The 17,481-nt window shown below is 38.4% G+C and overlaps 2 protein-coding genes and 1 non-coding gene across 10 annotated transcripts in view; 2 read left to right on the top strand and 1 right to left on the bottom strand.

The window, feature by feature from the left end:
* Positions 1 to 1,720, bottom strand: part of DCAF6 (DDB1 and CUL4 associated factor 6) — a 165,299-nt gene extending 163,579 nt beyond the window's left edge. For all 8 annotated transcript variants that reach the window (XM_060091305.1, XM_060091308.1, XM_060091304.1 and 5 more), the window contains exon 1: positions 1,364 to 1,720. In XM_060091305.1, the coding sequence (XP_059947288.1) occupies positions 1,364 to 1,460 (97 nt within the window). In that variant the 5' untranslated portion in view covers positions 1,461 to 1,720. The remainder of the gene's footprint in view (positions 1 to 1,363) is intronic.
* Positions 1,721 to 2,255: 535 nt separating this feature from the next.
* Positions 2,256 to 17,481, top strand: part of MPC2 (mitochondrial pyruvate carrier 2) — a 30,320-nt gene continuing 15,094 nt past the window's right edge. Inside the window, exons 1-2 of the mRNA XM_060088609.1 lie at positions 2,256 to 2,636; positions 15,671 to 15,711. Of these exons, the coding sequence (XP_059944592.1) occupies positions 2,528 to 2,636; positions 15,671 to 15,711 (150 nt within the window). The 5' untranslated portion in view covers positions 2,256 to 2,527. The remainder of the gene's footprint in view (positions 2,637 to 15,670; positions 15,712 to 17,481) is intronic.
* Positions 5,625 to 5,731, top strand: LOC132484683 (U6 spliceosomal RNA). Its single transcript, XR_009531245.1, has one exon. It is a non-coding gene; the product is annotated as a U6 spliceosomal RNA (small nuclear RNA).

Here is a 17,481-nt window from a genome sequence, read left to right on the forward strand (position 1 = left end):
TTTTACTGCCATGCAAAGATCTCCAAGATGTTACGTAAAAAAAAAAAAAAGCAAGTTGCAAAACAGTGTTTACAGTATAACACCATATATTCAGTTCACACACACACTCCTACAGCATTTCTATATGTACACATGTGCTTGTAAGAATACAAAGAAAAATGTCTGGAAGAATATTCAGGAAACAGAGAACATTGTTACCTCTCAAAGAGTGTGTGTATGAAACTGGAATGGGAGAAATCACAAGGATTTGTGCTTCATTCTTATTAAGTTTTTACAAGGAGAATGTATTCATGTCACTTGAGACACTAAAAAACAGGAGCAAGGGGGAAAAAATGCCTAAGTTCTCCCAAATAACTCACAAACCAGAACTGTTAGGTGTAGCGAAATTTCATTTTCTTTTATTGATTTTAAGTCAAAACCAAATGACACCAACAAATACCTAGCAAAAAGTAACAAAATTGCAAACAAAAATTTTTAGTGCTGTTGTCTTATCTTCAAATTAAAAAAAAAAAAAGAAGAAAGAGTAATGAAAAGATTGCAGAGGAAGGAAGAAAAAAGACCCCTACTAAATCCGTCCACTTTTAGCTCAGGCGTGACCCAGAATCCTCACAAATCCACTTTGCGCAAAACGAAAAAAACTGGACTACCGTTCCCCCAAGTATCGAAGGTTGTTTTTAGAAAGCTTAACTAAGTAACAGTAAATGCCAAGTGTGTTTCACAGGGGTGGGAATGGGAACGTGAAACCCTACACCTCCTTAAAGCGGTCGAAACGACCGAACAGCAGAGTCCAACTGGGAAAGCGCGCGGGGGTGGGGAGAGCTCAGCTATCACTTTCAGGTTTTGGCTCGGAGCCGCACAACAGTTTACACCGAGTCTGTTTGGAGCGTGGAGTCCCCAAGGGTGGTCAGCGTGTCGCCACGGACACCTAAGCCCTCCCGAGACTTTAGGTGAGGGGCGGTCAACACAAACTTAGGTCCTTCGGCTAAGCGAGGAGAGCGCTGGAGAAGAGCAAAAGCGCCAACTTTTGCTCTGAACGCGGCAGCTCGGGGAGGTTCGACAAGTCTTCTCCCGAGTCCCACTCCAGAAGAGACCCCAACACCTTTCCTGGCCAGTACCGTCTGACCCCTGTCCGGCCCCCCGAAGGAAAACCCAGTAAGGGCGGCGGCTGGCAGCATGAAAGGGGGACTTAGCCATGGGAGGACACGGGCACGGGATCCGTCCGCCAAGGTCCACCCAGCACCTAGGCGTCTCCGGGGCGTCCCTGCCCAGACGCTGTCCCACCTCCAACAGCCCTAGCGGCGTGGCCCCCTCCCCCACCTCTGGGCGGCGACCTCAGCGCCTCCGCCCCAGGGCCCCCGCTCACCCAGGTAGCGGCTCCGCAGCCGGGACGGGTCCTCCAGCCCGAGGGACCTTTTCCTCACGTCCCACAACAGGTGTGGGCAGCAGCCACCCCGAGACATGGCTCCGCCGGGCCGGGGGAGGAGAGGAGACCACCGCGTGGGGGAGGGGAAAGGGGGAGGGGACACGCGATCAACACCCGAGCCGCACCGGCACCATCCGCGCGCCGGGCCTCGCGGTAGCAGCGAGTTAGATGGCGGTGGCAGTGGCAGCGCCTTCGCCCCCGAAGCCCGGCCGCACCCGGGCCTGAGCTCGCCTCATACTCTCCTTCTCAAGACTACCCAGAACATCCAGAGATCAGCAACTGTCCCCTCCCTCGGCTCCCCCTCCTACAGGGGGAGGGGGAGGAGGCGGAGGCGGCCTCGACTCCTCCCTCTCCTCGTTCTCGACACCCTCCCTTTCAAGCCTTTCTCGCGAGATGACGACCACCCTGGAGACTGAGGCAGGTGTGTGTCAGGGCTGCCCTTACCCTAGAGAAGTGGGTTCAGACCACTCTAGTCAAATCCTTAATACTCTGGATAAATGAGGAATAGAGACGGAAGAAGCTGAAATCGGAGGTCTCGCGCTCACGAGTCTCATTCCAAAGGAAGCAACAGAGTTGTGCGGCGTCATCTTTAGTCGGGTCATGGAAGGCCTGAAAAGCCCATTTTATCTAGGGGCCTCCTTAACCAAAGTGAAAGGGGATTAGCGCCGGTGCAGCTTCACTTTCCCTTCTCCAACATGGCCTCCGGGCCAGGAAGAAGAAATTGTAGGTTTGGTCTGGACCCCGCCCACGCCCCGGGGCGGGCCAATCACCGCGGGCCGCTCTGCTTGCGCAAGCGCGCTGCCGGTAGGGCGCCGGGTTGACTCGGTGAGGCTGTCCTTTTGCCACCTGTTTCCATGTCTCCTCCTCCCTCTAGACAGTCGGAGGCCAGGAGGCGGGCTCGGGGCGGGCCGTCGCAGAGTCTCCGCCCCGACAATCTTCTCTAGGTGCGGGCCGCCGGGCGGTTCACAGGGGAGCAGGCTGAGCTGCCTTGGGGGAGAGGAGGTCGCGAGGCGTTGAGACGGGGGAAAGTGACGAGCTGCCCTTCGCTGCCAGCCAGGGAGTGAATATATATACCTGGCTGCCCACGATCTCTCGTCCGCAGAAATGGCAGCCGCCGGCGCCCGGGGCCTGCGGGCCACCTACCACCGGGTCCTTGATAAAGTGGAGCTTCTGCTTCCTGAGAAACTGAGGCCGTTGTACAACCATCCGGCAGGTAATGAACCCAGAGTGGCTCCCACCGAGACCTTCCCTCCCTGTCCCTTCCCTCCCTTTAGAGGCCCACTGACAACTCTGCCGCTGGAGGCATCACCCACAGCCCCAACCCCCTTCCCTCAAGTGAATCCGTGTACTTTCCCATGCTCCCTGCTTTTCATGTTTTCTTTTCCAGCATCTCTCATAAACTCGTTATTTTCAAGTCTGCGCCCTTTGCGACCTTTGTCGCACCCCTTCCCTTAGGCACAACTCAGACCCGGACCGGGCCTCTGGGTTTGATCCTTCTCCATTTCTGCGGCCAAGAAAGGGTCTGGGCCACCAGGAAACCTCATTCTCTCCTCTTTCCCTCCATGAGTAGTGGTATATTGACCCACGCGGAGAAGAGCTGTCTTTCCTCCCTGGAGGGTTTGGAGTAAAGGTCATACTTCCTTCAGCTCCAGCTGACAGGCCTGCAGAAGTGTTAACCGGTTTCTGAGTCAGTGTCATTCCTTGCCCCATAGATCTAGTTTGTTTAAGTCTATCCTTATTTATGAAATTACTACTGAACAAGCTCTCCCTGGACCTTTTTGTGGGGACAGACCTGGTTTTAAATTCTGCTCTGCTGCTTACTATCGATGTGACCTTGGGCGAAATCCTAGATCTTAGTTTCTGTAAAATGTGATCGATGTGAGTTAAAGATAACGTATGTATTTGATTCTTCAGAAATACTCAGTAAATGTTAGCTCTCTCTTTAACCTATTGGAAAACAATGTTCTTGTGGTTGAAAAAAATAATTCTATAAGAAACTGGAAGATCCCAGTTCTTCCAACTCTCTATCTCCCCACATACCTGACTGTGAAGCAGCTCTTGGGAGTGTGAGATGGTTACTAAATCCAATTTACAGTTTGATAATGGAGTGAACTGTGTCTTGGAATTATACTTTAGTATAATATTACTTATTGCAGTAGTTTACCCCTTATAAAATTGATCTTTAAGGAGAGGTTTTTTATTGATGAAGTTTATTTAGTTTATTTGCCTTTTGGTTCTTTTAACACGCAGTTTTTGGAATTGTGCTGTGTTTTGTGACAGAGATTTTCAGGAGGGAGAATTGGGCAATGTTTCTGTAATAATCTGGGCTTCAGACTCAACTGAATTCTGTGTAGTCAACCCTGACCCTCTTAAGCTCTGTGTTTGAGTTGTAGGATAAAGGCAGAATACAGGAGGAGCAATTTTAAACTACTTTAATACAGAATTGGAGGGTAGTTTTATAGTGATCTTTTCCAAGACCTTGGCTTTAACCACCTATAATCATTCTTTATAATACTTTATTCGACTTTTATAATGAAAAGGAATTATCTTTCGTTTGAGATTTGTTAGTAGATTGTGCATTTTATCTGGATACTCTTGGACTAGTTCAGTTATTGTAACCCTTTTTTTCAGTGTAATGGAAGGAGCATAGGCTTTGAAGCCAGACTGACCTGGATTTGAATCTTGGCTGTGTGACCTTGACCCCAACCTTTAGTTCTAATCTATGAAATAGGGATAATAATTATCACCATTTAGGATTGTTGTGAAAGTTAAGTGCTGTATTGTCTGTAAAACATGTAGCAGTGTTTGCACGTAGACTCTCAACAAATATTAGTGTTAGTTCCCTCTTATTAAGCTTTTCACCAATATGCAGAGTAAGAATACCTATCACTGCAAAATTATTTGTGATTAAAATGTTGTAGGGTAGGCACACCATTGTCGAAATGAAGAAACATGAAAAATATAACTGTTGATTGATTCATAAGTATTCAGTAAAATCTGAGGAAACACTGATTATTGTTCCAAGAGTTATCAGAGTGAATATTCAAGGATTTTGCATACTACTTTGCATAATGGTATGTATTGAATCATTATATTAAACATTAGAGAAGATTCACATACTGGAGGTTTTTACAGTAATATGCAAGGCTAAATTTTTGAGATTTCACTGTATCATTGACAAGTACCTCGAGACAGGTTACAAAAATATGTCTTTATATAAATATATATTAGAGTAGAATATTGCATTATATATAGAGTTAGACCTGTGGCCTTCATCATCCATTTACCTACATATTGTCTCTGGCACAGAATGATCTACTTCTGTAGAGTAAGAATAGTGTTCTATATACATAGAGAATCCTAAAGAGGCTACCAGAAAACTACTAGAGCTAATCAATGAATTCAGTAAAGTAACAGGATACAAAATGAATGCACAGAAATCTCTTGCATTCCTGTACACTAATGATGAAAAATCTGAAAGAGAAATTAAGGAAACACTCCCATTTACCATTGCAACAAAAAGAATAAAATACCTAGGAATAAACCTACCAAAGGAGACAAAAGACCTGTATGCAGAAAACTGTAAGACACTGATGAAAAAAATTAAGGACGATACAAACAGATAGAGATATACCATGTTCTTGGATTGGAAGAATCAACATTGTGAAAATGACTATACTACCCAAAGCAGTCTACAGATTCAGTGCACTCCTTATAAAACTACCAATGGCATTTTTCACAGACGTAGAACAAAAAATTTCACAGCGTTTATGGAAACACAAAAGACCGTGAATAGCCAAAGCAATCTTGAGAAAGAAAAACGGAGCTGGAGGAATCAAGCTCCCTGACTTCAGACTGTACTACAAAGCTACAGTAATCAAGACAGTGTGGTACTGGCACAAAAACAGAAATATAGATCAATGGAACAGTATAGAAAGCCCAGAGATAAACCCATGCACATATGGTCACCTTATCTTTGATAAAGGATGCAAGACTATACAATGGAGAAAAGACAGCCTCTTCAATAAGTGGTGCTGGGAAAACTGGACAGCTACAGGTAAAAGAATGAAATTAGAACACTCCCTAACACCATACACAAAAATAAGCTCAAAATGGATTAAAGACCTAAATGTCAGGCCAGACACTACAAAACCCTTAGAGGAAAACATAGGCAGAACACTCTATGTAATAAATCACAGCAGTGCTCGCTTCGGCAGCACATATACTAATATTGGAATGATACAGAGAAGATTAGCATGGCCCCTGCGCAAGGATGACATGCAAACTCGTGAAGCATTCCATATTTTTAAAGCAACTATACTCCAATAAAGATGTTTATAAAAATAATAATAAATAAATAAATAAATCACAGCAAGATCCTTTTTGACCCACCTCCTAGAGAAATGGAAATAAAGACAAAAATAAACAAATGGGACCTAATGAAACTTAAAAGCTTTTGCATGGCAAAGGAAGCCATAAGCAAGACGAAAAGACAGCCCTCAGAATGGGAGAAAATATTTGCAAATGAAGCAACTGACCAAGGATTAATCTCCCAAATATATAAACAGCTCATGCAGCTCCATATTAAAAAAACAAACAGTCCAATCAGAAAATGGGCAGAAGACCTAAATAGACATCTCTCCAAAGAAGAGATACAGATTGCCAACAAACACATGAAAGGACACTCAACATCACTAATCATTAGAGGAATGCAAATCAAAACTGCAATGAGATATCACCTCACACCGGTCAGAATGGCCATCATCAAAAAATCTACAAACAGTAGGGCTTCCCTGGTGGCGCAGTGGTTGAGAGTCCGCCTGCCGATGCAGGGGACACGGGTTCGTGCCCCGGTCCAGGAAGATCCCACATGCCATTGAGCTGCTAGGCCCATGAGCCATGGCCGCTGAGCCTGCACGTCCGGAGCCTGTGCTCCGCAATGGGAGAGGCCACAACAGTGAGAGGCCCACGTACCACAAAAAAAAAAAAAATCTACAAACAGTAAATGCTGGAGAGGGTGTGGAGAAAAGGGAATCCTGTTGCACTGTTGGTGGGAATGTAAATTGATACAGCCACTATGGAGAACAGTATGGAGGTTCCTTAAAAAACTGAAAATAGAAATACCATATGACCCAGCAATCCCACTACTGGGCATATACCCTGAGAAAACCATAATTCAAAAAGAGACATGTACCACAATGTCCATTGCAACACTATTTACAACAGCCAGAACATCGAAGCAACGTGTCTATCAACAGATGAATGGATAAAGATGATGTGGCACCTATATACAATGGAATATTACTCAGCCATAAAAAGAAATGAAATTGAGTTATTTGTAGTGAGGTGGATGGACCTAGAGTCTGTCATATAGAGTGAAGTAAGTCAGAAAGGGAAATCAAATACCGTATGCTAACACATATATATAGAAGCTAAAAAAAAAATTGGTCCTGACGAACCTAGGGGCAGGACAGGAATAAAGATGCAGATGTGAGGACACGGGGAGTGGGAAGGGTAAGCTGGGATAAAGTGAGAGAGTAGTGTTGGCATATATATACTACCAAATGTAAAATAGATAGCTAGTGGGAAGTAGCATGTAGCACAGGGAGATCAGCTCGGTGCTTTATGACCACCTAGAGGGGTGGGATAGGGAGGGTGGGAGGGAGACGCAAGAAGGAGGGGATATGGGGATATATGTATACGTATAGCTGATTCACTTTGTTATACAGCAGAAACTAACACAACATTGTAAAGCAATTATACTCCAATAAAGATGTTAAAAAGAAAAACAAAAAAAAGAGTAGAATTCTAACCAAATGTGTGTCCTAGCAAGTTCAGTTCTCATAAGATATGTCACTCCCCCCACCATCTCCTGACTATAAAAGTATTTGACTCGACACTAACCAGCTGCATAGCTACCCTCTTGATATTTGTTCAAAGAAATAACCTTGAAGTCATGCTGCCCAGTGTTTACTTAAAAGCTTAGTTGGGAAAGATATTTATTAGTGGAGTGTCATTCCTTTGTATTTATGAGCTCCAAAATGGGGTGAATCGTCTCAAAGCGTGCACAAAATGAAACATTGGAATGTAGGAAGAAAACAAGAGGACTTCTATTAATACTTACTTTATCTTTTTAAAGTTTCCATTTTGTATATGTTTTACAATATAAAAATAAATTCGTTCACATATATATGTATGTGTAAATAGTCTCTTTATTATGATGGTTGGACTTAAGATTTTTCAACTTTACAAGATGGTTCAAAAGCAATACAAATTCAGTAGAAACTGTACTTTGAATTTCGAATTTTGATCTTTTCCTGGGCTAGTGATATGTGATATGATGCTCTCATGATGCTGGGCAGTAGCAACAAGCCACAACTCACAGTCAGTCATGCGGTAAACAATCAGTACGTCCATTCTTCATCCCTATAGCCATTCTGTTTTTCAGTACAGTATTCAATAAATTACATGAGATATTCAACAATTTATTATAAAATAGGCTTTGTGTTAGATGATTTTGCCCAACTGTAAGCTAATGTAAGTGTCCTGAGCATGTTAAAGGTAGGCTAGGCTAAGCTATGATACTTCAATAAGTTAGGTGTATTAAATAAATTTTCAATTTATGATATTTTCAATCTTCAGTGGATTTATTGGGATGTAACCCCATCATAAATCAAGGAAAATCTGTACACAACTAAATTCTATGGAGTCTATATATATTAATTTATATATATGTATATATATGGACTGTATATAGGGGATGTATGCTCAAATTTTTTTTTTTTAACTGATGGGGCAATGTGTTCAAAAGAAGTTAGGAGACCTCAGCTCTAAAGAGTCCAAAGAGTCTCTAAAGAGTTATATCTCAAGAATTCCCTGGAGGTCCAGTGGTTAGGACTTGGTGCTTTCACTGCCATGGCCCGGGTTCAATCCCTGGTTGGGGAACTAAGATCCCACAAGCCGTGTGGTGCAGCAAAAAAAAAAAAAAAAAAAAAAAAAAAAAAGAGTTATATCTCAATAGAACTGGGGGAAAAAATAGAATTAAATAAGAAATAAATAATAAAAATAAATAAAAACTATCCTTCAATTAAGTCAGCCGGGAAAACAGCTATCTGAGCCATATAATTTTTGCTTACCATAGCTTTGCTTATATTGAATTACATTTTGGCTTAAGTGGAAGAACTGTTGAAAAAATACTTCTATGAAACGTGTTGCAGTGTTTAGTTTGCTGTTGCTGAGAATATTCTCTACATTGCATGGCGTTCTCTCTGGGAAGGCTCATGGGAAAAGTTACTTTAAGGTCTTCATAACAGGAATATTTTCATTTTTTCCTAGGTAAGAGAATTGTTTTTTTCTTTTTATCTTACAGACCTAGAGAATATTTTTGAAAATAAAAACATACTAAATGAACCATTATTAGCAGTGTTCATAAGGGAATATCTTAATCAAAAAAATTCAAAATTAAATGCTCAGGGAATTGATGTTATACTAGATAGTTTAATACAACTTAGTTCAGAGAATATGTTGTTTTATTTTATGTAAATAAAGCCAAATGGGGATCAAATAAATAAACAGTGTAGAAACCCACACAGTTATGTATTAACATGGTTATTTAGCATCTCTGTTAGAAGAATTTATTTTCTTCCTACAGAGATTATCTGAAGAATTTTAATGCCAGTCTAGGATAGACATCTAGATATCTATATCATATTAAATATATCTGTATCATATACCATGTATAATACATCTCTCTATATAAATATATTCTTAAACATATTGTTAATATATATTATGTTTAAATATATACACTAAATATATAAATATACATATATTATTTTTTACAGTTACAACCTCTGTTACCTTAAAATTAAGGAATGAGAACCAAAATGGAAAGTTGGGATTTCAAATACAATTGTAAGACATTGATGAAAAATAGAATATCTTCAAACTAGTTAGCTCCAAGAAAGTTGAATTATTTAATATTTTTTGAGGGCCTGCTGTATATTAGATACTGTTTTGGCATTTGAGATATTTTAGTGAATAAAATTAAAATCTCTAGCCACAGAGATTTTGTATTCTCAGAAGAGATCATAAAAGTAATACAATCCTTGTTGTAGTTGTTAGTGTGACACTTAACATAACTTTTGCCCACTAACCTGATCTTAAACTAATTTTAAGAAATTAAGACTGTTCATGCCTCATCTAATTTGATTCACTAGATGTACTAAAGGAGAAGCAAGCCCCAAGAGAAACTATAAATAGTTTGTTATATATACTCTGCTATATATAAAATAGATAACCAACAAGGACCTACTGTATAGCACAGGGAACTATACTCAACATTTTGTATAATCTATAAGCAAAAAGAATCTGAAAAAGAATATATATATATATATATATTCAGTTTTATATATATAAAACTGAATCATTTTGCTGTACACCTGAAACTGACACAACATTGTAAATCAACTGTACTTCAGTTTTTAAAAAATTGTCATTTCCAAGTCATGTAATAATATTAATTTTGTCTATGAGAGAGTGTGAAATACATTTAAAGTGTGGTCTGGCATAGCAGAAAGAGGACTAGAATCAAAGAGGCCTGTATTCTGGTCCTTGCTCTATCTGGAACTATCTGAATATGAGACAACTTACTTAACTTTTAAGTGCCTTTCCTTTTTCATATATAAAAGTAGAAGAATTTGGATTTTCTTTAAGTTTCTTTCCAGCTGTAATAGTCTACAATTTGGTATTTCTGCTAGGACTTCCCTTAGTTTCAGAGGCTTCAAGAAACTCAGGTTTCATCAGGGAAGACTATATAATTATTGTTAGATTAGGTTTTAGGGATCTAAGTTTATCCTTGTTGTGCTATGTATTTTATATAAGTAATTTTACCTCTCTGGGCCTCACTTACCTGGTTTATAAAATGAATGCCTGAACTAGGTGATTTCAACAGTCTTTCTAAATCTAGAAGTCATTGATTCTTTGTTACTGAAGAAATGTATAAATTTAAAATGTATCAACCCAAAAATGCATATTGGCTATCATAGCTAGTCACTTCATCTGTTATTTTTCTTTGGCATTTTCACCAAAGCCTGTTTTCAATCAACATTTTAAAAATCATTATACACCTATGACTTTCTAGGTGCTATTTGAGTGAGCTCTTTCCAAGGCCTTCCACGAGATATAAAGACTGCTTGGCTCTAAAATGGTGGCCCCTTCATGTTCTCGGTATGAAATCAGAACTAGCTTTAGTACAAATAAAAATGAGTAATCTTTGTCAATATCTGTGTGAATTTGTAAGTAGCTGGCTACATGATAGCAAACAGATGGGCTTGCTTAATACAAGGAACGTTAGAGGAAAGTTGAGGGATGTTGAAAGCAGTAAACCGTAGAGAAATGGTATGAAAGGGATTCGGTGGAGTAGTGGACGGCATTCAGTAAGAACTTTATTCTCAACACTGGGAGCACCTCAATTCAATATTTGTATATGTGTACGTTTGCATGTGTGTAAAAGTTACTTATTCTGTTCCAAGAAGGAAGTCTTTCCCTAGGAAGAGAATCATACGTACAGTAAATGACATACTTTCTGGGTAGAATTTCTAAAGTATTTCATTAGCAGTCATTCCTCTCAGGTAAGGAAATTAGGAAATAAAATTATGTCATTGTTTTATTAATAGGTTCATCAGAGTTCATCAAGGCAACTAGATTTGTTAATTTGTTTGAAAATGTAGGTCTCTTATGTCTCTTACGTATTTGGTTGTGATGTTCCCTTGCAGAATTTTTCAAATTCTTCCATGAAAGTTTGAACTTTAGAAAACATCAGTTTCACTTTAAAAATCAGAAAAACATATAACAACACAAAAGAAAATAACCATTTTATTATTCTTCGTATTTTTTGTTATGCTTGAAATAGTTGATAGTTTTACAGTCAATCCTTGTTGCTCATCTATTTTATGTATAGCAGTTTGTATCTGTTAATCCCATACTCCTAATTGGTCCCTCCCCGCCTTCCTCTCCCCTTTTGTAACCATATATTTGTTTTGCTGTATAGTTCATAGTTTTAAATAGTCAGCATTTGAGGCCTTTTCCAACTTCCAAGAGTGGACTTATAAGAAACAAGATGAAAATGTGTTAACTGTTAGTTAATTCTTTGTCTAAAGGAATGTATATTTATATCCGATGGGGATACATTTCCCTCATCTTGGACTTCAAATTAAATTTCTTAAGAGCTGCTTTTAATTCAATATATTTTCAGCAATTTAAAATTTCTGCCTAATCAAGTTTTTTCATTCATCATAATGAATGTTAACTAGATACTCTATTTATACTTATGCTTATCTTGATTTTAAGGTGTTATAATCACTTCAGGTATCATGATTATTTAATGACTTCATTTTTTTAATGCTCTCCAGTGAGAATAGCTATGTCATTGTAGAACATAAGCCTATTTTTCCCAGGTCTAGAAAGACAATGTGACATTATATTCTCACTGTTTATGTGATACCTGTTTTCAAATATGTTTTTGTCAAAACTTTTTGTTTTAGGTAAATAACAAGGACCTACTGTACAGCACAGGGAACTATATTCAATACCTTGTAATAACCAGAAAATGGAAAAGAATCTGAAAAAGAATATAGTTATATATGTGTAACTGAACACTTTTCTGTATACCTGAAACTAACACATTATAAATCAACTATACTTAAATAAACAAATGTTTTTAAACTTTACATTTTAAATGTCAAAATCAGTTGGGATGTTTCCTCATTACCATTTCCATTATTGACTGATTGCTATTTTCAAGAAGATAGCCTCTGTTCCTGAATTCATACACGTCTATATTTATTTGACTTCTTTACTTTTAAGGTAGAAAATGACTAGCTAAGATAAAATGGAAGGGTGAACTAAAATAAGTTTTCTTTAAAATTTTTTGTTAACCTATTATATGATCATGGGTATTACTAGCTATTTTTTCCTTTTTTTAACAATGAAGAAAACACTGCTTGTTTGCACTTACAGATCTCCAACCCTAATTATTTGTGTCAGGTGTCAGCATCCTCTGATATTTCAGAAAAATTAGAAACTTAGAATGTCTTATTAATATATATTTGCTACTGATGTTTTTAAATTCAGTGCTTACCAATTGTTAAACTAATTTAGGCTTTGTTTTATAGCTTTAAATTATGCACTAAATAAAATATTTAAACTTCTCTTTGGCCCACGTTCTAGCAACCATAATTTCATGTTCAAAGTTTTTGTTTGGTTCAATTGTGTGGGAGAAGGGCAGTTTTTATTTTAAAATTATCACCCAGCTCAGGGCAGTTGAGTAAATTAGTTACCAGGCAAGCCTACTGAAAAGCTTGACTGTTCATTAACCCTGAAGGGTCAACCATTTCAGCTCGTAAAGAAACCAGAACCTTAGAGGCATTGCTCAGGAAACAGTTTTTGGGGTGGCAGAAGAGGAAGCATCAGTTTTGAAATATGAAGAGAGGAGTCTGTTGGGGAATCCAAAGCCAGAGACAAAAACAATGTATTGGCTTACCCTTGAGTGATGAAGCCAAGCTTCATGCAGGGATGAAAAATAAACTTGGTAATTGATACTGCATATGACCCTGAGACTTTGTATATGACAAAGAAAAATAAACCAGGTGTGATGATAGGAATCTCAGAAACTCAAACTAAATAAAATAACCAGAGTTTGAAAAGATTGACTTATAGGATTAGTGCATTATGACATCAGACTCATGGGAAGAATTTTCAGGAGCCAAAAAGGGAAGTATCATGGTCTAAGAGTAGAGTAACTAATGAGTGAAAGTCTAGTACCAGTTCCCTGATGTAAAGGGAACCTGATGTACCTGAAATCCCAGCCCTGAGGATGAAGCAGTGTCAAGGCAAATCTGGGTCAAACCTAAAATTTGAGTATCTTTGATTAGCATCTCTCCTGGATATGGTTAATCCAATTCAATTCTGTTCAAAAATATTATTTGTCAAGAAAAACTAAGAAACAGGCTTTGACTTCTAGACCTTGCCTAATTACAGTGACAGATGCGTAAATAGATCAGTTTAATTGTTAAGTGCAGAAAACTAGAAGAGTAGACAGGCTGCTTTGGGAGTTCAGAGAAGGAGCATTTAATCTAACCTGGAGATGTTAAAGAAGGCTTCCTTGAGGAGATGAAACCTTAAATGAGTTTTTGAAGGATATTAGGAGTTAGCCAGATGAAGACAAGGCTAAATAAGGGGACTAGTAGCTTGTGCTTAGGTCCTTTAAAGCCAGCACTGTGTTTTATTTACCAGTGCATCCCCAGTGCCTACGACACTGTAAAGCATGCAGTAATTATTATGGGTGAATGAATGAGTGGTCTTCTTTGCAACAAATTAAACCTACAACTATGACTGGATCTTAACTTAGCTATGTGCTTTTACATTTTTTTAGCTCCATGCTTTTTCGATTTCACTATCTTTTGTTTTGTTCCTAAATAATAGGTTTGAGTCAATTCTATCTTTTAAATGTTATTTATGTGTATGTGAACAGAAACATTCCTTGATTATTAATGACAATGAATGCTCACCCACTGGGGGGAAACTGGATAAATCCATCTTTACCTGCTGGTGCTATTTGAGAAATATTACTGGGAGTAGATGAAGAGAAATAAATGTGTTACATTTGGGTGATGATGCCATTTTAGATGTGATTTTTGTGATCCATAACAACTATTTATTCTTACAAAGTAAAGTGGAATATTAAGGCAGAAATAATACAATTAGATTTATAATTATATAATTAGAATATAAATTATAATTAGATTTTTGTAAATTTCGAATTTGCTTAAAATCACTGTTGTCTTATGTGAAATTGATTAATTTTTGTGTTAAGAAATGAATGTCTTTTGTTGATCCAGTGTGCTGAGAGCATACATACCATATTAATTTGTATTGGATTTAGCTTTTAAATTACCATGGACAAAGTCCGTTTCTCCCTTGTCACTGTATCCCCTGGAAGATTAAAGGAGACATATAATTTGGAAGAGTTACAAGTGGGCCAGTTATGTCATGTGGTTAAAGAGCACAAGTTTAAGAGTTAGAAGACTTAGGTTCTAGTTACAATTCTGGGCTTACTAGCCGCATGACTTGAGTAGGTTATGGAACTTCTCTGAGCCTTATCGGTAAAATGAAGGATTTAGATTAGATGATCTCTGAGTTTCCTTCCAGCTCTGAAACATCATGCTTCTCAAATTCTAGGTTATCTAAGAAACCATAGTCGTTTTCAATACTGTCAACATTTATTGAACATTTTGCATGAGGCAGATGAGTACCAGGATAACTAAAACAAAGACCCTGCTACTAAGGAGCTTACAAATCTAGGCTTTCCGCTTTCTCATGTGCCCTTTAAAGTTAGGTTCATTAATTTTTTACTAGAATATATAGAATTTTTATAAGAAGTTTTACTAGAATACATGGTGACATGTCATTTATAATAATAAATATTAATAGAATTAGTGAATATATAAATATCTGGGACTTCCCTGGTGGTGCAGTGGTTGAGAATCTGCCTGCCATGCAGGGGACCTGGGTTCGATCCCTGGTCAAGGAAGCTCCCACATGCCGCAGAGCAACTAAGCCCGTGCACCACAACTACTGAGCCCACAAGCCACAACTACTGAAGCCCACGTGCTCTAGGGCCCACATGCCACAACTACTGAGCCCGCGTGCTGCAACTACTAAAGCCCACGCGCCTAGAGCCAGTGCTCAGCCACCACAGTGAGAAGCCCACCCACCGCAATGAAGAGTAACCCTCCGGCTCGCTGCAACTAGAGAAAGCTTGTGCGCAGCAACGAAGACTCACTGCAGCCAAAAACTAATAAAAAATATCTACTGTGGCTCGTATCACAAAAATTCCATAGTTTGTCATTTCCTCAACTTGAGGATTATCCTTAAGTGAAATAACATTAAGTTCCATGTTCAAGGCAAAACGTTAGGAATGGTTTCCGAAACCATCTCCATTATACTTTAGCTAATTTTAATAGTTCACAAAAATACAAATAATTGACAAGGAGATCAAAACAACTTGTATGAAAGATTGATAGTGTTGTGACTCTAAATTTTAACTTAAATACAAAGTATTCAGAAAGCATAGTAAAAATTGTTGGAAATAGATTGATAAACCTTTGAGTTTTTGAAATGTGGCAATGGCTATTAAAAGACATTGAAAATAGTTGGTTTATTGCTAAATTTTTCATTTTTTTTCAGGTCCCAAAACAGTATTTTTCTGGGCTCCAATTATGAAATGGGTAAGTCTTGAATTTTTGCAGAAGCTACTGAAAAAGATATTCTTTAAAGGAGCTTATTAATTTGAAGTAACTTTTCTGAAGGATGTACTTTTAAATGTTCATGGTACGTCTTGAAGTAATTTTATACAAATACTCTCAGATGTATCATTTTTACTGCATAAAGCATACTACTTACTTTAGTTTTTCTGAACTCCTTAGATAGGTAAGAGCCTTTTGGGGAACGTATTGTTATCAAAAAGCTTATAATTATGGGCCCTAGGAACATGAAACTTCATTCTAAAATTTTGTGACTATGTAAAACATTAAATTAATTAGAACACCCCCAAATTAACTTTTGTTATTAATTTAGTATGAGAACTTCAGATACTAACATTAAAATAGAGGGAAGAAAAGTTATTCTCAAAAATTAGAAAAATTTATCCAAGGGTATACATATTAACATTTGGGAAATGGTAGAATATGGGACTTCTGACTCCAAGACCAATGCTTTTACACTATGCCAGAGTTTCCATTCCTAAACCTCTCATTTAGCTGAAAAGAAATAATTGCGATGGCTGTTAATAACAAATCATTGATTTTATGTTGGAAGGGCCAGTTTTGGCTTAATGCAGTGCTTCTCGAAGCGTCATCCCTGGACCTGCAGCATTGGCATTACCCAGGAATATGTTAGACATGCAGATTTTCAGGCCACATCACAGATTTACTAAATCTGAAACTATAGGGATGGAACCCAGTAATTTGTGTTTTAATAAGCCCTCCAGGTGATTCTGAGGACTTCTAAAGTTTGAAAACTACTGGTCTGCAGGCTTTTTTTTTAACTGTAAAAAAATACACATAAAATTATCATTTTAACCATTTTTTTCGTGTTGAGTACATTCACATCAGTGTGCAACCAATCTCTAGGACTCTTTTTATCTTGCAGAACTAAAACTCTGAACCCATTAAACACTAGCTCATTTCCCTCTTCCCCAGCCCCTGGAAACCACCATTCTACTTTCTATCTGTGAATTTGACTACTCTTGGTACCTTATATAAGTGAAATCATACAGTATTTGTCTTTTTGTGCCTGGCATATTTCACTTAGCATAATGTCCTGAAGGTTCATCTATGCTGTAGTATGTGTCAGAATTTCCTTCCTTTTTAAGTCTGAATATTTCATTGTATGTATATAGCACATATTGTTTATTCAGTCATCTGTTAATGGACACTTGGGATGCTTCACCTTTTGGCTAGTGTGAATAATGCTGCTATGAACAATGGTGTACAATCTATTCCAGACCTGCTTTCAGTTCTTTTGGGTATATACCTACACATGGAATTGCTGAATCATATGGTAATTCAGTATATTTAATATTTTGATGAACTGCTGTACCATATTCCACAGCAGGTGCACTATTTTACATTTCCACCAGCAATTCACGGGGTTCCAATCAATTTCTCCATATCCCTGCCAACACTTGTTACTTTTTTTGTTGTTTTATAATAGCCATTCTAATGGGTGTGAAGTGGTGTCTCATTGTGGTTTTGATGTGCATTTACCTGATACGGATTAGTTATGCTGAGCATCTTTTCATGTGCTTATTGACCATTTTTACATTTTCTCTGGAAAACTATCTATTTAAACCCTTTGCCCAAGGTTTTTTTTTTTGTTTTTTTTTTTTTTTTTTTTTTTTTTCCAGTACGTGGGCCTCTCACTATTGTGGCCTCTCCCATTGCGGAGCACAGGCTCCGGACGCGCAGGCTCAGCGGCCATGGCTCACGGGCCCAGCC

Source organism: Mesoplodon densirostris, chromosome 2 (genome assembly GCF_025265405.1).
Source record: "Mesoplodon densirostris isolate mMesDen1 chromosome 2, mMesDen1 primary haplotype, whole genome shotgun sequence".
Taxonomy (NCBI): Eukaryota; Metazoa; Chordata; class Mammalia; order Artiodactyla; family Ziphiidae; genus Mesoplodon; species Mesoplodon densirostris.